Genomic DNA, 27,159 nt, shown 5'->3' with positions numbered 1-27,159 from the left:
TAAATACTAAATTTACCATAAAAAATCGTAAAACGATTAAATAAGATTTGAGGTTAAATGGCGTATTCAAATTTAAGGGAATCGTCATTTATTATAATATATAAGAATTTATAATTTATATTCATTGGTTTGTATTTATTACAACTTCTTACTACTACTTTTGCTTGTAAACTCCATCAATATTTTCATGACGGCCAATGGTGGTTTTTTTTTGCATATTTTGAAAAAATTTGTATCATTGCATATTTTAACTACAAAGATGCGAAAAATACGTCATGTTTTATGATATATTTCATTCCAGTTCATTTTTTCACTGTATAAAAATACTTAAAAGCAATTTAAACTATATTTGAAAATGCATCATTTTTACTCAATGAGTTTGCAGGAGATCGAAAACACTATAATTCAAAAGACCCATTGTTGAAAAAATCGTCAAAAAAAATAAAAGGCGTGTTAGAAAAATATACTAGACTAAAATCTATGTTTACGATATTATAGTACATTTTAAATAGCAACATCTAGAATCTAGATGAAGATTTCCCAAGTATAACTACTGGAGGGAGAAGTAACAAAATTTAAATATGCGATAATTACGTTATGTGGTGTTGAATTCTAATAAATATAAAAATTTATTAAGATTAAACAGAAGATCGTTCACTTTTGAAAATTTAAAACACCATACCTATTATTTTAAATTTTAAAATTTATTTTAATGTTTTTGCATTAAGCGTTCATTTTATCAAATTTTTTTTGTGCATTTTAACATATTTATCTAAAGTAATTTTTAATAATACAAATGTGTATTTCATCATTTTTATTGCATATAAATCCTAGCCCTAGTAGTGTATCAATATATATGTGTTAAATTTTAATTCAATGATAAATCATTGCATACGAAAAATAGTTTACTGAGACGAAGACGGTCCGACAGCAGTGGTGGTCAAACGGGGATGAGGGAATAGCTTCCCCATGCTTTAACTTTTTTCTTTCAAAATTTACAATAGATTTAGGTGTAAAATAATAACCCTAAATATTATACTTTTAATGTTCAAATAATGTACGTTTAAAAATCGGCCATATCTACCCCCCTCAGTCCATGAAAAAACTATTTGTCTACCACCGTCCTTCAGTCTAATTTATAAATTAGCATAACATTAAACTGAATATTTTGTAAATGCCTTCGTTTAAATAAAAAATTCAAATACATAAACATTACAAGTTCCCTCGAATATTTTTTCTAAATTACAACTTACTAAAGAAAATCAGTAAATCTATAATTAGGTATGTTAAAAACTAGTTTTTCCCATTATTAAAAAAAGTACTGACAATTTGTACTTTCAATCCTTCCCCCTAAGTTTTTATCAGAATGATATTAAAGTTGAAAACCTAAGCATTATTACTACTACAAAAAGTGATAAATGATGATAGATACAAAAATAATAATTTTAGGTACCTTTAATATATAAAGTTTTAAGAAGCATATACGTTTTTAATAAATTAATGAACTATAATAATTACTGATAAAGTAATAAGTTAATTATTCAGTATTAAATGTTTAACATAATAAAATATGTCTATGTACAAAATAATTATACGAACACTATACAATATAAATAGGTATTAAGTACTAATTACCAAGTTTAACAAAATTAAAATGTTTAGTTATTACTTATTAACTAAATTTTAGTATAATGTTTTTTTATTGTGCCAACATGTAGCCCAGTCATGATCTAAAATATAATAGTATATTGTACTACTACATTACAACTTGATATCTTTATAAATAATTCTACCATAATTGTAGATTTATAAGCCATAACTTATAAGTTATAACATATTATTAATTAAAGATACTTTTGAAGTACTAAACTTCAGCTATTCACTATACAATGGTGTATTAACGGTGTATGATTATCTTATGCCGAGTCCTGAATAACCGGATATCATTAATTTTCAAGGCCCTAATCCAAGGTAAAAAACGAAAATCATAGGTGTTCCACAGTTAAGTATTAATACACTTTAACAAGACTGTAGGTATATTCGCCGTAATCAAAAGATTTTTCTTTATGAACTGGTTGTATTGATTGTAAGTTATTATAACCTGCCATAATTGTTTTCTAGAAGAAAAACATTTGTATAAATTCAGGTATAATATGCCTATTTCACCATGAATATGATCGGTACGGAATAATATAATATCATAATATCTATATATATATTTCGATGAAATACAATTATTTTTACTTTAAAATTGTTCTCGTTTCCTAAATAAAAATGCATATAATTATAATTCGTAACTAATAAATTATATCTTTAGTATTATTCAGATTTTAGACACGTTATTTTTACATGATATTCAATTTTTCCTCAAACGTGAAGGTCATTTATCTTAATATTATATTATGCTTTTACAATATTGGCATCATACACATAGTTATTGTCAGTGTATTAAAAAAAAAAAACGAAATTACTTTTGAATAACTAGTAATATAAACTTAAAGCTAGGGTTATAGTTTTAATCGTATTAATCACTAATAAATTTATACAGATCTTGCAACTATGATCATTATAATAACCAAAATAGTGATAAAAATGTAACAACTCCAGTATAGCCGTATATAGGGTAACTCAATATTTCGAAATTTTTCGTATACCATTGAAATAATTGATAATCAATAATCCAAAATTTGATATTAATTTAATAAACATGGTATCAATTAATCAAATATAACCTATTTTAATAAGTTATCCATAATTAATAGTTACTCAAAAAGAAAAGATTTTTTAGTTTTATGTACTAATTTAAAAATATACTGCATTTTTTAAACTTCCATAGCTGTTACTGATTTTAAATATTCGATAAATAAAGAAAACTGGTATTATTTTTGTTATCATTACCATACTTCATTCAATCTGTTGCAAAAAAGAACAATAACAACAACTGAGATTTACCATACTTATCTTTTTTTGAACATATTAGATGGGTTTTGTGAGTAGGTATGACAAGGTATTTCTTCAAATACTTACCTTAACAGGTTCAATATAAAACGTGGGCTGTTCTTATTTTATAAAATATCCCCCCCTCCCCCAAAAAAAAAAAAAATCATCTCGATTGTTCATATAGTTACATAAGTTTTTACCATTATGAATGTTGATGAGATCTTACTGAGGGCTACATATTGTAATTGTAAGAGTATTGGGTGCCGTATATTATATTAAGTATTAACTATTATTCTTCCTTACTTTTTCTTTTTTTTTAAAAATACCTCTACGGAAATAGAATACGGAAATAATTTGGTTATAATTATTATTCATATAACCCTGAGAACTAATATGTTTGTGTAAAATATGTTTTTATTTCTACAAATTTAGAAACATTTTAATTATACTTATGCCAAATCTATCAATTTAGGGATGTTATTCTTATCTTATTCAAATCATAATAATTTAAAAAATGAATCATTGTTTTTTTTAATGGGGTCCCACAATTTTCGATAATTTTCTTGAAACATTTCTTGTAGTTAATATTTTTACGTCATAAATTTCATTAGTTTTTTTTTTTGTGGGAAGTGACTTGACTATTATTTTAAGGGGGCTTAGCCCTTCTCCCCTTCAGTTACCTTTTTTTCTGTTATGGAAATTACTACTGAAGTATTAATAAAAAAAAAATTTTTTTGAATACTTAATATATTAAAATTTGAAAAATCTAAGACTTTAGTTTTACCAATTTCACTAAAATATAGACACAAAGTTCATTTTCTCAAACACGTTTTCTTATTTATAGAACAACATGCTTATATTTTAAGAAGATTGATGTGGTGTTCGATAAAATTAGTGACTTCTTTCTAATATTAAATGAAAGAATCTCTTTAAATTATTTCTTCAAGAGATACTCTATAATGTACATGCAAATACAGTTTTTCAATATTTTCAATAAATATTTCAATAATACCTTTTATCGAGTGGCCCGCCCATAGAGGAAGTATTTCCCACTATTTTATTAATTTATTTCCTAGATAAATTTGTTGTTTATTATTTATTGAAATAATCATTAAACACTTACTTAGGTAATTTTATTAGTTATTCTTATTACTTATCTGGAAACGTAGTACTTATGCTACCGACCTGGTGGCCTGTGAGCTATGGTTAGTTTTTTCAATTATTATTATTTATCAACCTATCATTATTATTCATATAAATTATGTATTTAATAGAACTAGAATCTAGAATTACTATATAGAATATGCAAGTCATCAATAAAATTATAAAAACATTTCCTAATATTTCATTATACATTAATACCTATAACTCAATAAGAGTTAAACTTAGTAGTTATTATTAAATCATTAACTTCAGAAAAATCTAGAAACTATGGATGATAAAATAAAAAGATCTTAATTCCTAATGTAAGTAATTATAGCAAATATACTAAACAAATGTTATACATTAAAAAAAAACTAATTTTATTTTTTATTTTACAGTAAATATTGTTTCAACTTTTTTCGAGAGTAGGTTGGATTTTTATTTTTTAACTAATGCAGTAAATTAAGGTTTAAAATTTTGTGTAAAACTAACTGAATATTTTTATGTAATACAATAACTTATAATATTTGTTATTGAAACATATATAAAGCTGCTGGTATAACCTACGTATTATTCAATTAAGAAAAACGTAAATATTATTTTACTTAATTTTGTTGATATTTTTATGTTAATGGGATTAGAAAATGCGGGGTATCTTTAGTCATCATTAATTTATAGCTACAAAATAAATAGACAATCTTAAAACTACTCAATATTAAGGTCTTATACTCCAAAACATTCCGTAAGTTTCCGTTTCGTTAGTACTAAGTTTCGTGTGTAATATAAATAATATAATATGATGTAGGTTGTTGTTCATTAATTTCGGATATGTCGAAAACGTCCAATGAAAAACACTTTCAATCACGTACAATTCGAACAAACTAAGATAACAGAAAGATACAATGGCTTTTTGTTTTATAAGACAAACGTGTGTAGTACTTCAATTTTTTATGTGATTTCTTATCTAGACTGATAATAATTTATTATAATTTTTTAAATATAACAGTTTTGGTTCCGGAACTTATTGAACAGATTTTATATACACTATAAAATATAATAATTTATAATCTACATAAGTAATCACAATATTTATCAATTATATGTTTATCTATAGAAATAACAATTTAAAAAGGTCTATCTTCGAGGTGTTTTCTAATGATACATTTTACATTTTAACTTAATGACGATATTTAAAATCACTTTTACATGATATTCTTGTGGTTTTCGATAAATAGGTATATACTTATAAATATTTTAACTGAAGTCAGCTGTTGAGTTTAGGTTGTTGAAGAAAAATTATCAATCATTGAGGTATTTATAATTAAAAAACAACGTGGTGAACTCGTTATAATAATATATACATAATACAAATATTATCTATTACCGGATTAATAATATTTTCCTAATTCATCAAGAAAGTGGCGCCCAGGCTATATATTTTTTTATTAATATTAATTAATTTGTTCGTAACAATACACTAAGTATTTTTACAATGTTATATATTTTTTAACACCACTCCACATTATTCCCCTTCTATATATATTATCTCATCAAACACTAAAATAAGTTAGTCAATCATAAATTCCTAACAGCTAACACAGTTTATTAATTTAATAAATAATTTTTTTATTAAGACAGTCTATTGAAGTGGTGTAGAAGGGACACATTTTAGGGAAATATCTAGTCTTCCAAAAAAATCCAGATGGATTTTTTATTATTAAAACAATTTTAAATAAGTCAGATCAATCCCATATATTATATTATGATTACGATCACTTTACGTTACCTATTGGGTATTGGCTATTAGAACAGTGTTTCCCAAAGTGAGTACGAAGTATATGTTTTTAGATCCTAAGTTGTTATTTATTGGCAATATTTCAAAGCTTAACGCGACTTATTTTATTATATATAATTTTATAATATAACATGCCAGGATAAGAAAGTTTGGGTGTTACTGTACTAAAACCTGTATATATAACTATATTACTATATTTTAGTTAGTGAAATCAATAATATTGTTTTATTTTATCATAGTTGTTATAATTCAAATTAAATAACTAAAACTAAATAAGCAAGCAACGTTTTCAGTAAGTACTCAATTATTGAATATAATAATTGTAATTTATTATTGTTGCGGTTCTGAAATGCGAAAATTAATGAAAAAATTTGGTATCGTAAGTATCGATACGACGTAGCAGAACTAGAATATTTTTTAGTTTATTACCTATATGAGCTCAATTAATGTTAAATATTGTTCTTAAAATGTATCATTAATTATTTAGTTTGGCTTACCTAGTATTATTATCAGAGTATTATTATTTTAATACTGAAGACTTGTTATATTTTAACGCCAATATCATAAAATATTAAATAACCTTGTTTAGTCACATTTGTTAACATTTTGCTAATCTTGGTAACCTCTTTTATCATCACATAGTTTATTATGATAATTGAAGGGGGCCCTGCATCACTTTGCCACTAACCTCAAAAAACTTTGGAACTGCTCTGCTAACGCCTTACAACTCATCTCGTCAGCCGCTGTATATGTGAGTTACCTAAACTTGTACATTCAATTTATCAATATTTTTAATCGTTTCTGATTAGTATGCTTGAACATCTACCGAATAGTTTGATATTAATATTTATTAACAGTTAATATTTTTGGGAACATTTGATGGTGATTTATTACATATCCATAAATGTATATAAACGACCTGTCATCTATCTCACCGCTGCGCTAGCGTGTATCACTTTAAGGTGTTTGTCCTAGTATGAGTATACCCACACACTATTATAAATTATGGGACTATTAAATTTTTCAGTTACACAGCATGACGACATTAAAAAGTTCCAACTGATAATTTTTATAGTTAGTAGATAGGTATCAATTTTTCTTATTTTTATATTTGAATTTATAAATAGAATTTGTGTAGTTAATCACCAGTCATATTAAATATTAGTGATATTAAACGTACAGTCAAATCTGCTTATGACTATCTTCCAGGGATCTAAAGAATCAGATCGTTATATTCAAACATCGTTACATCCTGATAGACCTTATGACAAATACATGTACTGGACGTGAGGTATAAGACCAACCCCTTGGTGGAGATGGCTGAGAATCGTTTTATCCAGAATATCGTTGTATACGGCATCGTAATTAGCGGATTAAACTGTATTATATAATATGCCTATTTTATCATGTTTAAACTTAAATCTAACTATTTATTTTTAACTTTTAAAATATAATGCAATAATTGATATGGTAGGATATAACATATAATATATTTGAAAAATACTTTTTCAAAGGGTTATAAATTATTTATAATTTATAATTTTCATCAAATAAATACACTAAAATAATACTAATGACGATTATTATTGTATGACACTAAAATTATGTTAAATTGAAGTTCCAAAACAAGTATAATATACATTTTTTCATACTTCTAGTTCTAATAATAAGTAATAAACAATAATCAAATTATTTTTGAATTGTTGTATCAATTTTTCCCATTGATGCATCGAAAAATAATTTCGTTGATAAAATGTTCCATTTCCATTCATGCAGTGGGTTCACGAAGGCCTATTCAATATTTCGCGTTTCTGGACCGGCCGGGATCACTTAGTTGAGCCTGCGTCATGGCCTACATTCATGTTTTTACTTGGGCTCTCGTGCCATTATCCATTGACAACTTTGTCTTGCAACTATATGATCTGGGCCCTGAATACTTTTCTGTCGCACCTGTTATACTTTTTTTATTTCCATTATATATAGGTACATTGTAACATTTATTTATTCTAATAATTAATATACGATCAATTAAGCAGTTTATATTTTTTGTCTATAATTAAATTTTAATCAATAAACTACAAATATATTCGATTCATTCAATTGAATTATTATTGTTTTTTTATTTGGTTGTTGGTTGTTTTAAATATCTCTAGTCATACCTATATAATTAGTGCGTTTTTGTTTCGTAATGTTTTTAGTTATTTATTTTAAACACAAAACTACCTCTATTATTTACGTGTTTTCACCTACATTTTAATAAAACTAATTTTTTATTGGCACATATACTAGTTTGCATGTATAATTATTTATGGATGTATATTTTAGTTTATTTTATTGATATACTTAGGTTATTAAACAAGTATAATTAATAATTATATTGCCTAAAACCTTCGTAAATTAATTGTACACAAATTACCATAGAATGCAATTGATGGTGTTCAAACATTATTCATCCATTATTATTAACTGACGTGTATTATACTTGTTGCGAACATGTGTGTCCGTTGGCCGCTGCAAGCATTTTTAATATATTTTGCAATTTGCTGCAGTAACTGTGTATACGTCCCATCCGGCGGACATCGGCAGTTCACTCTGCAGCATACTAATTGTGTAACACTATCTGTTATGCATAATATTTTCTAGCTACCAATGCATTTATAAGCAATTTGGATCTTTTAATCTTTATGTCAACGCTTTAATTTGTTTTAAAATATTTGAATAACTACATGGTTTAGATAAAATATAGTGCAACACTATCATCGCTTTGCCACGTACTCAATGATAAAACTATAATATAAAATTGAAATAATAAACAAGCTACTGTTTTATTAGGTAGCAAGGTATATATAGCTACTCGAAACGTAATAAGATTTGTATTTATTTTATACATTATACAGCAGTCATCATAATGTAATCAAATTCTTAAGCATTCATATTGCGTTTCGCAAATACCAATATACACGAATTAGATCAATTATATCATCGAATTCAAGTACCTAATTGTTAAAAAAACGACATTACTACTCAGCTTTTTAATATTTACCAAATTATTATTTTTTAATATATTACAATTCATCTTATAGTTATAAATAAAAATATTAACAGAATATGTATTTGAATTGAATTCCATCAACAATAAATTTTCTAGAATAACTATATTTAATTTACCTAACAACAGATTATTACGTCCCATTGTAGACACTATAGACTAAAAGATTTAAAAAATTATAGTAATATACATAGGTATGTAAATCAATGATTATTTATGTAGGTTCATATAGAGGTTAGTGTTCCAATTGAAAAAAAAAAAACAAAGAATCAATCAGTTATATTATATTTATATTGTATTGAAAAATTTTCATTTTCGAAATGAAAATAAAATTTTACTGTGGCACAAATGCGAGACCATTATTATAAATAAATGAAATAATAATGGCACCAAATTTACGCCAATTCATTAATATGATATATTAGGTATTTAATTTAATGAATTACAGTTAAAAAGTATTTTATGTAATTATTTATTTTCTTATAAATACTTAAGTCTAAAATACAATAACGATATAAATAAATTTATGTAACCTTTACGGTTACGTGCAATGAAAGCCCCAAATCTGTATTTTTGTTATTTTATTTTTCTACATTCGAAAAATTGAAATAAACGAAATTTGGTAAATATTCAGATAGTGTGGTATTGTAATTTGTAGGCAATGATTCTGTGAAATAAACCAACTACGTTATCGATCTTTGTGCGCACACAACACTCAATAATAATAATATTATAACGTATAGTATTTCACAAATAATAACAATAACGTAACTGTAAAAATAAGATCAATAAAAATAATAAGTCGCAATTAATAATATGACGTATTATAGTATCAATCTGGCAGGGAAAACGTTATTATTTGTGAACCACGAGCTCGAATTCCGTTTGGGGTACGCGCGTCTTGTATAACGGGGTGGGTATACGCTTATTATTTTTGCAACAACAACGTCATCGTCGCGTAGTATACACAATAATATAATATTGCTACATACGTCCGTGTTAACGCGTAATATTAACAATAATTATTGTTATGCAATGCTTACATATTTACATATAGAATTTGTATTATAATATTGTGCCAACAAAATAATGGCCACGCGACGTTATCGCACCGAACGTTTTTATCCTGAATTAAACCGCGAATAAGAGGAAGCAGGCCGGGCCGGCTTTATTTTTTTCCCCACTATAGTTTGTTTTTCGTCCTGCCTCTAGCCGGCACCGCTTCCGCGCGTTGGCACGTGGCCCGCGGTGCCCTACTTCCGGAGTGCCGTCGTCGGTGCATTTTCCGCGGAGACAGACGGACAGCATTCGGTCGGGCGCGCGCGCGCGCACCCATCGGCCGTACGAGCGGCTGTGGCGACACGCGCGCGCACGCACGCACGCATCACACAGGTCTGTTCGGTAATCGTGGCGGTGGCAGTAACGGTGGATGACCTACTTGTGATCACGCGTCCGCATAGAACGCAACTTTGCTTGCCTACACCACAATCAATATCGCAAGGGACGCGACGCACGCGAAACCCGCCTCTTCCACACCGCCGTCGGATTCGTGATCCCTAAAATAAATACCGCAAAAAAAAAAAAAAAAATGTTAAATAATCATTTGCGATTGGCACAATGTACCTATAATGTTATAATATTGTTTTGGGTGCTTGTAGAGTTATTAAAGTTCAGTTACCGATATTCATCCTAACGTTAATCGTTTCTCATATAAATTATATTAATGTTGTTATTATTGTTATTATTATTATAAATTTATTTAACAAGTTTCTATATTTACCCTACGCCACCCTTGTTAATCAATGCTCTTTGCGCACTACCCACAAGCGGCACAAGCTACTCACATCGTCTGTCATGTGATACTAAAATATCATCTAACGTAGAATATTTTATAATTATACATTATGCCTACAGAAATTGTTTGTGGTGTGCGGCAGAAAAGCAGTACAACTCCGGTGTAATTTAGACAAGTGGGGGAGGGGCTAATTTCACACACTTCAAGTAATGTCTCCGTTTTAAGCCTTTAAAAATAAAACTTTTTTTTATGAGCGTTATTTTATATGATATTTTCAATTTTCTTTACTATCGTCACTCAAAAAAACGTAGAATAGAATCATTTTTAAGTGATTTCGTAAAGCTCAACAATATATTTTAAAATTTTTTCATTAAGGTTTACAGATACGTCATTGTATAAAATTATGTATTTACAAAGATATTTTGGTTTTTATTTTTTTTTTAGTACGATAATACGTTTGAACATCAAAATAATTTAAATTAACCATCATACCAGTTTTTATCTGAGGTCTATCGTTTGAACCAGCCGCAACTGTTTACGTTTTACTTCAAAAGTAAAGGGTATAATAATATGCATGCTATAACCTATACTTGATAGATATTTATAATTATTATAGATACATTTATACAATTAACAGTATTAACACTCATAATGAGATTGCATAAAATTCCAAAACTCAAGCATAATACTATTTCACTAATGTGAGCCTAATTTAGCAGAAATTATCTTAAGGCTCTCCCAATATTTCTCCTACTATGAAAAAGTGAGTTGCACTTATGCCATATGGTAACATTTCGATTTATCTTAGAATTTGTTTTGAAAATTCTATTAAAATGTAATCACCGTTGAAAATAAAATAAATATATGAAATGTAAATATTCTCTACTTTGATACTTATAATGTGTGTTTTATGTTATGATTAAAACAAAATAATTCTGTGTAGCCCCTTACCTCTGCAAGTACGTAGCGTATACTGATTTCATTATTTAAAATTTGACAGTTTAATCTTTGGAAAGTCTCATAATACCAGTTGCGTAATAACAATGAACAATTGTAAAAATTAAATTGGATTTATATTAAAAGAATTTATAAAATGTTAATTATAAAACAAGTTTATGGATTTTGAAATTTATTTTTCTATTCAAACTTTAAATTTATGTTCTTGTTATATTTAACATTAAATTATAGTACTTAGTTTAGTATGGTTTTATCATTAAAATTAAATAATAATCACAATAGTTTTTTTTATTGAAAAGTAATATTAAAAACATTGCGAATTTAGGTCCATAATCAATGCTACAGCACTTATTTAAAAATAATTCTTTACACTTTTCTGTATGTACCAAACTTATAAGCTTATGGTTTGTTTGGAGGGACAATGTCATAAACATATTTTTTAAATGTTATAATATTTATAATATTTATCATTGATATAAATAATTTATAATGAAAGCTACATACTTTTTGATCTCTTACTACCAACTCATTTGTTTATTCGTACTGTACACTAAAATTGCGGCTGCAGTGATCGATAAATCTGTATATATATATATTATATATATTATATATGTTAGCGTTGATGTATGAAATTCCGTAATTCTATAAAATAACTAGTCTACATAAATAACTATTCTACATACCAACTAGATATTTTATAAACTAACAATATGGGTTTAGTTAATGTATTTAAAACTATTATTGAATAAAAGTTATAATTAAATTACAAAAAAAAATCAAATGTTATAGTATTAAGTCAAACGAGCCTCACAATATTATATAAAATATTAATATTAATTTATTTCACATCAATTTATTAGAATAATTATTAAAATCTTAATCAATTTACAAATTATAAAATCAAATGTTAGTATAAGTCAAACACACCTTACATTATTATATAACATATTAATGTTAATTTTTTTTTCACGTCAATGTATTTGTATAATTTTTTTTTTTAAATTTACTATTTATTTATTAGTACAGGAACTTTTTGGGTGACAATTACAAAGTAAATTATTTTTTAAACATGTGCACCGTTTTGTGGTGCACTTTTGTTGGCATGTACATTAAAAGCACCATTGTCCATTACCAATTGATTGGGATTCGGATGCTTTTCGAAGGCAAATATCTTCATCTGGAACGTCATTAAGCGTAATAAACTTTTCTGTGCATAAATTAAATTGCGGTACACTGTCACACGAATGAGTTTAGTCTATGCCAAATGGTGTGGTTCAATACTATCTTATCTTATTATTTTTATTAATAAAACAACAACGGTAACAAATTTTGTATGTTATCTAATCCAGTCTCGGTCATCTACCTAATGATATAAATTTCATACATTAACGAAAACCCAATCGGTATTTTATATATTAACTAGTAAAATCGTGTAATTTATATATTAACGAACATATTTGAATTTTTATAGAATAACTAGTTATTTAATAAAATAACGTATTACATGCATTACCGCTAACATATATACATCGATACAACTGTCTGTCAGTTCATAAATCGCTTAAACAGCAATTACAAATATTTATATAACTAAACAGGAAGATTATTCCTCGTCCGCGTTTGACTTCAAAATTTAGGTTAGAAATTTTATAAAATTGTGTTATCTGTCCAAATTCCAGTATCTAGTATCTAATAAAATATCATAAATAATGTAAGATATTAGGTTTGTTGATTGGTATAAGTATCAACGTATCATAGACATCGTGCAGTATCACTGCGACAGCTTATATCAATATTCAATATCTATTCAATGTTTTGGTAATGAATAATAATGACGTTTATGAAGTATTATAATTTATAATACTACAATATTTCAACTTTGCAATTTATGGATGAAATATGAGAAATTTGGGCATGATTTGAAAAAAAACTTGTAAATATTAAAATTGATTTTATTTTATTTACTATTAAATAAAAATAAAAAAGTATACGATTGGTGACTAGTGTCATTAAACTTATTATTGTACTTCAATTAATTAAGGTATAAATTTGCGTTAAAATATTTAATGAAATAATATATTTAAAACTTATATTTTCACTAAGTAGGTAATCTAACCTCTTAAAATTTTGATAGTTAGATAGCTAAAATAGTAAAATTTCAATCATGTTTCATGATCAATATTACTTACTATCATTATTATGTATTCTATTATAGCTTATAGGTATCAATAATCATTATTTTCCGTTTAAATTAATTCTAAATATAGACTCACTACGATATACATAAAGGTCTTGGTGGCATATTTTGTTTATATTGCTACCAAATCGAAGGCCAGAATCAAATAAAAATGTTTTACTCTATAGACTGTTCCTTTAAAATAAATACAATTATTGGTTAAATTAAATTAGTAAGTATATAAATTGTATTTTTGTTGCTCGCCTTTTCCATCCGCAATTACTATTAATTTATGTGTATTGTGTAATCAAAATAGTAATTATTAATATATAAATATTTAAAATAAAATTCGACGTTGAACGAAAGAAAAAATACTGGATTTCCTCATGGTATATTCATTTAATCATTGCGATATACAACGAGTGTTAAATTTATTTCCACCCTTTATTTTTATTAACTTCATATTTATATATCATCCGATAGAAAAAAAGTTTCAATAAATAATGAGCGCATTTATTATTGCTTGCACGAAATAAAAAAAAAAAACACGAAAATGTAAAATTTGTCTGGACTGAGTTATACTACTATTATAGTAACTCCATGTCCATATCCTTACTGCTTAATACCATAGTGATAGTGATTGAATAAGCTGAAATGCTCTAGAAATGATTGATTGCACTTATTCCTTAGTCTCTTCCTTTTTATTCTATCAATGATTTTGATTTGATCTTATAATAATAATAATAATAATAATAATAATAATAATAATTATAATATAATATAATACTTACAGTTACTGGCTAATGGTTGTGAAGAAGTCGTTGTTAATCCTAATCAACAAGTCCGAGGTCGATCAGTTGGTTACCGAGAGCGTGGCCGTAGTGTTGGTTCAGTAGGCCCAATGCGATCAGAAAAACGATCGGCTGATAAGTCCCCTTACTCTAGCGGACCTTATTTATCACCTCCTCCACCTGATACCAGCTGGAGGCGTACTCATTCAGATTCAGCTTTACATCAGAGTGTGTCACAGAGCAGTTCTACTGAATCGTTGGCCCACCTACACAGTCCTGGCTCTCAGCGCAGAAGTAAGCCAGGTCCAATATTACATTATTACATTTTTTTTTTTTTTTTTAATCGTAGTGTATCAATTTGTATCGTTTTATACAATAAGACTATACAGATAATATATGCTAAAAGTAACAAATATGACATGATGATAAACATTTTTGATGAAAGGAGACACCCATTTATGACACTTACTAATATATTATTTTTTATTATTATAAAATCGTTTAACAGATCACGACACTGCTGCACTAGTTGCACTTTAAGCGTCTTAGTCCTTGGAGATTATCCAGTATTGAAGCGGAGGAGGGGGTGGTAAAATATTGAATGAGTGGTTGTGAATTTTTTTATAAAATATATGGCTTCATCGTTATGATGTCATAAGGAGGAGGAAGACATTTTTAAGCTTTTACAAAAGGCCATCGTGCCGCACGTAATCAAAAGCTCTCTATATCTGTGTACAATTGCTGATCTAGAAAGTGCGATGTAGGATCTACTAATATGTACACATTGTACACGTAATGTCTATATTGCTTTCCAGAGACCAAGATCTACAAATAAATTAATGTTGAACGAAAATTTAGATGAGGAAAAAATTTAAAAATGTATTTGATTGTACCCTTCCCTTAATAAAATTCTTAGCTATGCCTTTGCCAGAGATAATAGATCTTTAGAAGAAATATTCGTTAGATAACTTACAAGGTCATGGAATGATGAATTTGTAATTATTTTTTTAAATAAATCTACTAAATGGTTATAGTTTTATTTGAAGGTTTGCAAATTGAAACAATAGTTAGTTCTCTGCTTTTCAATAATTTTCGTACTTAATATATGTATTTAAAAAAAAATCTAAAATGAAAGGGGCTGTGTTCTGGAAACAAAATTTTAACTAAAGCTAGGTAAAGGATGAAATATAATTGTGGATTTAACAAAAATAGCATAACTCTGTATTGCAGTTCTGAGTGGTTAGTTTTGAATTTTTGATTATTATATAAAACCTTGGTCCTGACTCCTGGGATATGAACATAAACATATTGCATGAAGTGCATTTTTGTTATTAGGGTAATATCAATGAGGTTGTTAATAAAAATAGTTTGTTCATGGACATTGTTGTTGAGTCCATTGGAGTTGAATTGTAATATTAAGAAAGATTTGTCTGTAACAAAGTTATTATTGTTATTATTAGACATTTTTTCATGACCTGAAATAAGGCTACGCGCGTCGTCGTGAGTATTAATAGACAATGCCAATACTGTTTATTGACGTTCTCAGTATAAATGTAAACGTTGACCTATTCGATTTTCATATAGAAATAACAGTTTGCCGCTAGTAACGGACAACTTCCACCAAGGAACTGATTTTAGTTTTTTCTTAAATAATTTCACTAACATTTATAATATTTGTTTTATTTAGCATTGATTGATAGCCAGCAATATGATAAGAAAAGGTACTTGTCAGCATCACCAGATAAAAGACCTAGATCTTGTTGTGACGTACCTAGAGTTCCTGGAATTCAGTAAGCTATTATTTTTTTATTTTTAGGCATAAAAAAAATTTTTATTATTTATTTTTCTAGCGTTTTTACCACTCAACAAGAACCAGGTGTTGTTCAAATACCCATTGGTAACAATACTGGTTCATTACCAGACCTTACTAATTTTCAATTTTCTCAGCCGATCCATGCCCCTCTTGATCAGGATGACCAGTATAATTTATCGTCTCCTTATAATAGCAACGTAAGATCAATATTATATCATATTAAATTGTTTTGTTCTTTTTATTTCTTTTTAGCATATTTAATAGGTACTAACTACAATACTACATGTATTCAAAATTAACAATTTAGATCTTTTTATACATAAATTAAGAAGGAACCTAGTTCCTTGATAGTATGTGATTAGATTAGATGGTTGTTTCAGCAGAGTCCACTAACGACAGATGGGTGTAGTCCACAAGGTTCTCAAGGCTCTCAAGGTACTCCGAGCCAGAGTCCAAGTGTCCTATCCCCAGTATCAATTAACAGCCGTACACCACCTACACGATTTTCATTTACAAGTTCACCACCACCTGATTCTCCTAACCAAACTACTGTGGTCACTTGTGACATTGTGTTGCCAGTGAGTTACTCAAAAAAATGTCTTCAGAAAATTTCATCCCAGATAGATTTTAAGACATGTTCATTTTTCTGTTTTGTAGATAGATCGCTTGAGTTATTTTTGGTAGCCAACATTTGTTATGCTAAATTGATACATTCAAACCTCACTAGATATTTATAGAAAATATTTGTTTGCTTTAATTCTCTTTTTTTCAAATTTAGAGTTGTTTATAGTTTATATCTGAAAATGTGTCATGTGCTCAAACTTTATGATAGTTATTTTTTTTATTTTTTTTTTTTTATTGCTTGCTTATTTTTGTGATGCATGGTTTCATAAAATGTTATCAATTTTGCACCAATTTAGTAATATAGCCAATTTGTATTTAGCTGAACTTTTGTTGTAAACTTTAGTATTAAAGTGATTTGAACTAATTTCAAACTGAAAGTTGAGAACATTATCTGTTTTCTTAAGTTGGCTATTTTATGATATTTCACTTTTAAAGAGAAGTATGAGTTTCTATAATGTTACAATTTAAAAATACTCATATCTTACTATTGTTAAATATCTAAAATAAGAACACAGATTAAATATTAAAATTCAAATTTGACGATACCTCAATTCACTCTAGTACTAAAGCTATAAACACAAAGTTGGTTCTGTTGACTGCAAATTTACCACATTGTGCATGTGTCAGAGAGAGAAAACAAATTATGTGTTGACATCCTGACAATTTTATTTTAAAAGTATATATTTAATAAACATATGTTTTGCTTTGCAACTGATTCTTCTTTTATTTATTAAGAATTATTTAGATATTTGGTTATTCATTTTAAGTACCTTGATATGATTGCAGAATCACCTTAGTGTTCCTTACTTTATGAACCATAGGTTACAACGCACATGTAAGGTTAGTTGCACGCAGTTTAATTCATTTAATATATTTTTTTAATTTATGTACCTAATACTTTTTTTATGTATTATGTAAGTTTGTTTATATATTTTGTTTTGCTTACAAATTTAAAATTACTTTGCCTGTATCAGCACGATACTAGACAGAAAAATTTAAGTACATTTAAAAATGTGTGAAGTATATTGATGATTATTTATATCTATATATAAACTTTTTTCTTACAGGGATTTACTGTAGATAATAGTCCAGGAAATGGTAATTCAGGAGAAAACTGCAACAACAACATTAAAATGCAAATGTTAGGTCAAAATTCAAGTATGAACTGTGTAACTGGCCAAATGAATGGCATCAAAATGAACCCTGTACAAACACTTATGTATCAGCATATTCCATTGTCACCAGCACAACAACAAACTCACCAGTCCTGTGGTATTATTGATGGTCAAACTGACATAAATTCCTCACATGTAAGTTTTCATATCAAAACATTTATGTATAGTATATACTTTAACATTTGTTGTGATTTCAGTTAAACATAGGAAATTCCCAGCTTAACAATATAAACACATTAGGATCATATAGAAATCAACAATCTAACAGGCCAAGTCCACAATCATCTCCAGGACTTACAATTCAAGTATGTATATTATTATTTTTAGTTGATGTAAATATGTACAATTTTACATATAAGTATCACACTGGCTTAATTATTTAGTGCCTATTATACATTCCATTTATGACTTTGAATAACAATTATTTGAGTTTTTATAGTTTGACTCTAATTTTCAGAATGTTTTATTTTATTTAAAATATAAAATAAAGTAAAATATTTTATAAACAAAATTATCGTTTTAACACTATAAAATTGAGCTATACCACCATTAAGTTTTAGTTGAGTAAAGCCGACAAAACCGTATGTATGCTCCTGACTCTTATTACTCAAACTTCGAGACACATAATATATTTATAACCTTGTTATTTCAGATGTTCTATTTGAAAATTCTGAATTTCCTTGTATCAATTTGATTTCTACATCATTATTATCATGGTTATTAATTATTAATTTACACATGTTTAAAGATTTCTTGTATGCATTCTCAGTTGGTAGTCCTTTTAACTCAATGGATTTCACACATATTAATTCTAGAAAATGAAAATCTGAAAATGCCTGCTTATTATCTTAGGGTGATAAACAATTATATGCTAGACCAGTGATAATAATCCTGCAGCTCTCAATGGAACTAAATGTGGCTCAAGTTAGATTTTTAAGTTTAAACATAATAATTATTCGTAAATTACAGTCATGTAAAATGACTAAGAACATTTTTTTATTACAACTTAAACAAATTTATTTTTAATTATTTTATAATGTATTTAATATTTACATCAACATTTATCGAATTTATACGGACATTCAATATTGTATTGTATAATATTTATGTAATATATATATAATATATATATAATATATAATTATTAAATATATTATGTGTAATATACTAAATTGTTTATTATTTTTAGTATGGAAGTTCCAGTCCATTGTGTGGCAGTCCACAAAGCCCATCCTCTCCTAGTAATTCTTCAGTCAGTAGTACTAATCAACATCAAAACTATCAAACGCAAAAAGATTTTTATGCAAATCTGACGCAAACCAACAATCTCCAACACCATTTTGAAAATTTCTCTATGGTGAGCCTATGAATCAAGATGTTTTATACAGTATTTTTATAGTAATAACAAATCAAAAAAAATTATTTTAAATTTTTATTTGAATATAAATCAAATAAATTATCTAAATTATAAAACAACTTTACTAGAATTTAGATTTATTAATCAGTATGATTAATTATAATTTATTTTGGTTTATGCTTATATTAAAAAGGATATGATGGTAAGTAAAACAATCATTGTAGTTCCTACTCTAATGCTTAATAACACTTAACATATGTCACAAAAATGATTGTTACCTGTTGTCATATTTTTTTTGTTATTATAAATATAAAATAGGTAATAATTCTGGACTTGATTTTTAATTTTAATTGGTGTTCAAATATTGTGTTTGTTCTGTTCTATTTTTTATATTGAATTTTTAATATAATTTAATACTTATTAATTCTGTTAAGTCCAGTCATTAATTATATATTTAAATACTTTAAAATTATCAATTTTGATTACCTATAATGTTTATAAATTCCCCCCCCCCCCAAAAAAAAAGAAGGAAATTACTGAATTTAAAATATATTTGTTGTAATTTTGTTAACGATTTAAAATTTTAGAAAAAAATAGTATAATGGGTTCAAAAGTTATTAATGGCAATTGGTGGTGAACATAATATTAAGTTAAGGAGTATCACTCACTAATTTAATAATTTTAAAATTCTCATAACTTGCTTCGATATTAAAATATCAAAAACACCTATTGAGGCGCTCTAGATAATATTCTTATCTTTAAGTCTCACATTTGGTTAATTTACTCTATTATTTATAAGATCAGTGCAAAACGGATTCTTCTTAACATAAATTTTCCCTATTATGCATTAATAAGATGGAAACAACACATCTAGGTGTTTTTATATAACAATAATGAAATAAATGCACAACATAAAACTTATGCTAAAATACCACTAGACCTTTGCTTTACTTGAAATATCAAACAGTTAATTATATTTTGGTTCCGCTATCATAAAGCTGGACTGGAATCAGGTGATGCAATCGCTAAAAGATTCAAATCCATCAGCTTGGATAACTGCCCAAATCCAGGTAAAATGGTCAAAAATAGATTGTAAAATGTGTACCTTATATAGTTATATGGTACACATTATATTTTCTAGTTGCTTATCAATAACAAAAAATTAATTAAAAAAAATAAGGGTTGTTTTAGTAGGTACCTTGCATATCTATTGTGTTTACATAATATAAATACTAATGTTGATATTAGATAACTGCATGTTTATTGGTAATTTTCTAAACAATTTTCTTGATATTAAAATCCTTTTTTTAAAAACTAACTAAACTTAATTTTTTTATTTATTTGTGTTTTTAATTAGCTCGATAGTCCTGTATCTACAGGATTGGAATACATAGGCTCTCCCACTAACACATACTTGCAACAGGTAAATATGTACATGCATTCATACATTTATATATTCTACTTGTTACTGGCCTAGACACTTATATATTGTTTTTTAGAATGAGGAATATGTGAATTCAGAAATGACAGCTGATTTGGGATATTTTAGTACTTCACCATCACAGTCTCTCCAATTTCCCAACCAAACCCATACAACACCTAATACTCCTTCCAGTATTCCTGACATTATACTTACAGGTAATAGTTTGTATTATTAATACTATTTTGTTAGATTTACATATTTGGTGCAGTTTATCAGACAGATAACTTCAATTATTTGTTAGATATGCTAAACATATGTTTTGTTTGTATTTGGTTATCTTTATGTTAATTAAGTAAAGTTTGCATTTGTAATAAAAATATCTGTCGTGAAATAAAATAGTTAGCAAAACTCCTGGCTAAAAGTAAAATGTTAAAATGATTTTTTAAAGCTTACTTATCGAATAATAACAAAAAATATAATGTAAAGTAATCTAGAAAAATTTCATAAATGTACTCTGCAAATTCATTTCAATGTTAATTTTATTTAAAAAATAGTACTTGCTAAATTAATTTGAAAACTAAAATACTTCACATAACATTTACCTCAGTATTCTTGATTAATACATTTTGTTTATGTCTTATGTAGATTTTTCTAATGGAGATCAATTGGATAACCAAAATAATTTTGTGAAAGAATTAAATTCCACAAACGCATTTGATGCTGACTTCTTCACCAATGAAGAAAGCATTAGACAGGGTCTTGTTGATCAGATTGACCTAGATCACTTGGAACATTTACAAATGTTAGCTGAACCAATCAATGATGAATCAACTAACAATGATCATAATGGTCACTTTCAAATTTAACTAATTATATTGAGATTTTTATTCTTTTTTTTTTATCTGTGATTAATTGATAAATTGTATTCTTAGAAATGGATAGTAATAGTTATTATTTTTAACACACAAAAGTGCCAGGAAACTTTGATTATAACTAAGCTATTGTAATATTTTCTTGCTATTTTCATTTTTCAGTGCCAAAGACTTAAATTTTTACTTTTTTCTTATTATATTGAATTTGTGTTGTTTTTTTTATGTAGTTACCATCTGATACTCTAATCATTGTTGCATTTTATAACTAATGTTATACCTTTTTCATATTTCTGGAGTTTTTTATAAATATATTATAATGTACTGCACAAATTTAAATATCCTTAGCTGCCGAATCACAATTTTAGAACCTATGGTGCATATATTGTAAGTTTATTATGACAAATATGTATTTTTTATACAGTATATATTTAATACTTAATTATAATATAATTTTAATAAAGTCCCTTTCCCACCCTTAATCATTTTTGTAATATAATATTTTTTTTTTACTAATAAAATATTAAATTCTACAATTAAAAGACAAATGTTCAATTAAATTTAAAGATCTCGTGTTAGATGTATTTTTATTAATATTTTATGTGTACATACGTACTTGCATACATATATTATACAATAGTATATGCACACACACACATGTATATATTCTATGTATGTATGTATGTATGTATGTATGTATGTAAGTATTTAAGTATGTATAATTTAATATGTTTGTATTTGTGTGTGCATGTAATAATTTGTATAAGCCTTTCCATGGCGAATTTGGTATGCATGTTTATAATTGTGTTCGTTTAAATGTGCCTTTTAATTTTTATTTTTAAAATTTTACTCAAAATGAATGTTGAAATTAATGGAAGACAATTATCATTATACATAATTTATCTTATATATGAGAAAAATATTAAATCTAAAATTTTAATTAAAAATATTGGATGTTACAAAATATATTTAGGAAAATTTGTTCTTTATTTAAATTCATACTTTCTTTCAGTTTTTAAACCATGTAAATTTTCCCATGCATATTATGTAATAATATTTTTCTTTCATAAAGACTAAGTTATGTTATTCATAAATTTTTTTAACTTTGCTTTTATTTCGATTGATTTATTATAGATAAAAAAAAATACTTAGTTATCATTTGTAAATATTTGTACAACATGATTGTACATATGTATTACATTAATTGGTTAGGTAAAGTATTTGGAACTCTGTCATGTTTTTTATAATATTTAGTATTACATATTTTATGTATTAAAACCATAAACAATTTTAATAAAAGTACAGCATTTATTGGTGTTGAAATATTAAATTTATCATTCATATTTTTAAATCATTGCTTGTTAATTATCCAGAATTATTGATATTTCGAACAAGATATAACATTATTACAAAATTACTTGAACAATAAATTATAAATAGATAGTAAATAACTATAGATACAAACATAAAAGAGTTTTAAATCCTTTATTTAGTTATTTAATAAGCTATGTTGAAAAATTCTTATGACTAAGAATTTCTACTTACTTGTTTTACATTTTTTATAATTATTCGAAGAATAAAGTTTAGGTTTAATATAAATTTGGAATTTGTATTGTTCATTAAAAAGGAAACAAACCCAATTTTTAATTTTTTTGATTTTGTTGTTTATATAGTGTTGATGTGCAAAACTGTTTGTTGAACATTTCATGAATGGAATTGTTTTTATTTCTGTACTTACTAAATACTAAATACTAGTCAATAAAAATCAATAAAATAAAAATCCTGTTTTTTATTATTATTATTATTATTATTATTATTGTGAATTATTTATTATGTGAAGTGTTTTTATTTGTTATAATTGTCTTAAAAATATATATATTTATAATGTTAAGAACTTAAAAAAAATATTGTAAAAGAATTTAATTGAATTAGATCAGTGTTTCTCAAATGGTAGTAAGATTTTGGCTCTAGAAGAATCAATAAGACATAAATTTGTGAAGTAAATGTTTAATTTGAAGTATTCTTGTGCAAGAACGTCTTTCCACTTAGTTGGGGTTTTTTCTGAAAATAATAAGACTGTCGACTTTATGGGGTAATTTTAAGAATATTTTATTCCCTTAGATTTTTCTTAATAGCAGATCCTTTTGCGCACACGATATACTTAAATTGATACGATAAAAAAATTGAGAATCACAGGGTTTTCGTTCGGAAACACGCCAAACGTCGTGGTGCCAAAGATCAATTGAGAAACGCTTAGAAACCATTGACAACACTAGTCAAATTTACTTTGTACTTTTTTTTTTTTTTACGTAGGTAATTGATTGATAAATAACGAAAACCTTATTTGTACATTGTCATTTTTTTACTATTAAATTAATTTTTAATTCTTTAAACTTATACATAGTTCATAATACATGATTGGTGGTATTTTTATTATTATTACTATAAATATTATTGTCATCGTCGTCGTCTATCTGTCTATATTATTTTCCATAACCCCCGTTATTGTTGCTGAAACCGTGTCCACCGTGAACGGCGTAGTTGGAGAAGTCGACTTGTGCGGCCGGCTGGCTAGCTGGTGGACATGGAGCCGGAGCTGGCGCCGGTTTCACAACGGGCTCGGGCTGTTCGTTGTATCCGCCATAACTGGCCGGCGGGCCGTACGACGGTACTGGCTTGATGACGACAGGTGCGGGCTGTTCGCTGTATCCGACGTAAGTGACCGACCCGTATGACGGTGCCGGTTTGACGACGGGCGCGGCCTGTTCGCTGTATCCGCTATAACTGGCCGGCGGACCGTACGACGGGTAGCTGGGCGTTTGCGGGACATACGCCGGTGCCGGTTTGACGTAAGTCGCGGCCTGTTCGCTGTATCCGCTGTAACTGGCCGGCGGACCGTACGACGGGTAGCTGGGCGTTTGTGGACCGTAAGCCGGGTAGCTGACCTGTGGTTGGGGCTGGGACGGTAACGGCCGCGGCTGCGGGTGGTGTTGATATTGGCCACCGTAATAGATGTACTGCGTCGTTTGGCCGGACGGTGGTGCAGGTGCGGCGAATCCGTGTTTGAGTAACATTTTTTTCGCGATCAATTGGCTGGCGAATGGCTCCAGGAACGCGTCCGTAGCAATTGGTACTTCGGTGACTGCGATCATGGCTACTGCAACCTGCCGGGTTGATTACAAATTATATAATATGACGTTGAAATAATATTTGAGAAAATTCGAGTCCAAAACAGTATATTGTATAATATACTGTTAATAGTGTTAAATGACTATACCATAACACACATTAACACACTGTATACTTGAACCAATAATGATGATTGACCTTTAAGTCGGTTCGCATCTTATATTCCATAATACATAGGTTAGGTTTGACCTATAGTCAATACTCATTTGTAATTAATAATGTACCTAATACATGTACAATGTACGTAATAGTCCATTTACAAAACAAGTAATACTTCTAAATCATCCTTTACTGTAAAGGATAAATAGCAGTAGGGTATCTATGTATTTAAGAACAGGGGTGCACCTAATTTTTCGGCCCCCTTATAAAGTTTCAGTTGCTACTTGTTGATTAAGCCGATTAGGGGCTCAAGGGCCCCATTTATAAAACACAGCTTAAGGGCTCTGGTTCCATGCACCTCCTGCACGCCCTCTAAGTATTCCTCTGATAAATAATATAACACTATATAGCTAGTAGGTACGTATTATGTACCGATAAATAATAATAATATAATAATTTGAGATTATTGCCAAAATATGGTCTACGAGAGTGGGAATTATTAGTTTCTGTCAAATTTAGCCATACATAGGTGCGTACTATATTTTATGCATAGGTGTATAGACACTGTCTTCAAAAACTTTGAGCAGGTAATATCTATTCTGTGGTAATATATTTTAGTTTTATACTTAATCATTGCAGTTACCGTGTTAATCAATCTGTTTTGAATATTTTATCTTTTGGTTTTTGGATATTTCATTCAAAACTGTTAGTTGGCTCTTTTTACGTTGTTAGTTTGAAATTCAAACTTTGAATACTTGAAATTTAAGTTTTTAAAAATATATTCGGATACGATCTGGTGGATTCATTATCGGATATTTTTAGAATTTTTTTTTTTGGGTGTAAATATAAAGATTTTTCCACAGTCTACGGATGTATGTGAAATATTTTGATGAATACCTACGATCCATCACTTGTTGATTATCTTGTAAATACATTTCCTCAGAATATAATGTATAAATACCTACTACCCCATCATAAGTTCTCGTAGATCATGATTCATGCCAGTATTCCACCTATAGAGTATCAGACGTCTGCAAGATTCTAATATATAGACACTTAGGGCTAGCATCATTATTATTATTTAATATTATATAAATATGAATTTATTATATAGGAGTAATTATAGGCATAAGTGTCAGTAAAAGAAGTGTCCGAGATACGAGGAATACCTATAGGTACCTACTTTGCTTCCCCAAAATTTTAACTCTATATAATATCTATTTTGTAGACTTTTATATAGTATAACTTATATAGGTAGCTATGATTGACTGGCAATAAATTAAATGAACAATGATAATCGGCTTTATATAAAATACAATAAATGTAGGTATAGGTATTGTGTTATACTTACGGTGCAAAAGACGAACACTCCGGTGGACTTGCCCATCTTGTACGAGTTCGCGCAATCGAGTGTGTCGGCGAATAAAAACCACAAGCACCCGATCGTCGCGCTTATATAGCTAGTCAGCGAGCTGCACGTGCCAAGTAGGCATACCTACCGTAATTATTATGCCCAAGTATAAAACACTTCTACCTAGGTATATCCCACCGGCGCGAGTACCTCATCATCTCTACATGTTTGATATGCCTATACATATATGTCGTTCGCACTAACATATTATAGGCCTATACACGCACATTTCTTGATATAATAGCAGGCGCGTGCACCTATATGATGGCATCGTGGGTAATATAATATAATATATAGGAGACGCATTAACCTTGACCCTGGGGCCGCGAAGACGGTTTTTTCGGGCAGTTCAACAAACCCGGCATAAAACCAGATTCCTATCGACTACTCTTCGTCGTTACGAAATCGCCGTCTTGTTATATATTATAGGTATTATACATGTGCACATAATATATTACGATATGCATCATATATAATATATACCTATAACTGCAGCATCATTATAATGCCTATGTCGTGGAGACGGATGCGCCCGCCGCCCGTGCGTTTTCCC

At 27.8% G+C, this 27,159-nt stretch overlaps 2 protein-coding genes across 9 annotated transcripts in view; one reads left to right on the top strand and one right to left on the bottom strand.

Annotated features, from left to right (window-relative positions):
• The window catches only part of Crtc (CREB-regulated transcription coactivator), a 34,332-nt gene extending 9,952 nt beyond the window's left edge, over window positions 1–24,380 (top strand). The window contains exons 2-14 of one of the 8 annotated variants that reach the window (XM_089222288.1): window positions 14,649–14,949; window positions 16,334–16,436; window positions 16,497–16,656; window positions 16,843–17,037; window positions 17,870–17,923; window positions 18,151–18,393; window positions 18,456–18,563; window positions 19,448–19,615; window positions 19,809–19,817; window positions 20,614–20,685; window positions 20,973–21,038; window positions 21,115–21,253; window positions 21,684–24,380. In XM_089222288.1, the coding sequence (XP_089078414.1) occupies window positions 14,649–14,949; window positions 16,334–16,436; window positions 16,497–16,656; window positions 16,843–17,037; window positions 17,870–17,923; window positions 18,151–18,393; window positions 18,456–18,563; window positions 19,448–19,615; window positions 19,809–19,817; window positions 20,614–20,685; window positions 20,973–21,038; window positions 21,115–21,253; window positions 21,684–21,904 (1,839 nt within the window). In that variant the 3' untranslated portion in view covers window positions 21,905–24,380. Of the gene's footprint in view, window positions 1–14,648; window positions 14,950–16,333; window positions 16,437–16,496; window positions 16,657–16,839; window positions 17,038–17,869; window positions 17,924–18,150; window positions 18,394–18,455; window positions 18,564–19,447; window positions 19,616–19,808; window positions 19,818–20,613; window positions 20,686–20,972; window positions 21,039–21,114; window positions 21,254–21,683 lie in introns of all 8 variants that reach the window. The other 7 variants (XM_089222287.1, XM_015524325.2, XM_015524318.2 and 4 more) reach the window with 7 other exon arrangements.
• Window positions 24,248–26,706, bottom strand: LOC107173769 (uncharacterized). Its single transcript, XM_015524437.2, has 2 exons — window positions 26,547–26,706; window positions 24,248–25,071 (listed from the first exon to the last, which is right to left on the bottom strand). The coding sequence occupies exons 1-2, from the start codon at window positions 26,580–26,582 to the stop codon at window positions 24,391–24,393; spliced, it is 717 nt and encodes a 238-aa protein (XP_015379923.1). The 5' UTR covers window positions 26,583–26,706; the 3' UTR covers window positions 24,248–24,390.
• Between the last annotated feature and the right edge of the window lie 453 nt (window positions 26,707–27,159).

This window comes from Diuraphis noxia, unplaced genomic scaffold (genome assembly GCF_037042655.1).
Source record: "Diuraphis noxia isolate RWA-SAM2 unplaced genomic scaffold, SU_Dnox_SAM2 contig0003, whole genome shotgun sequence".
NCBI classification, from domain to species: Eukaryota; Metazoa; Arthropoda; class Insecta; order Hemiptera; family Aphididae; genus Diuraphis; species Diuraphis noxia.
Note: the sequence above shows the minus strand (reverse complement) of the source record. Positions and strands in the feature narration are given on the sequence as shown.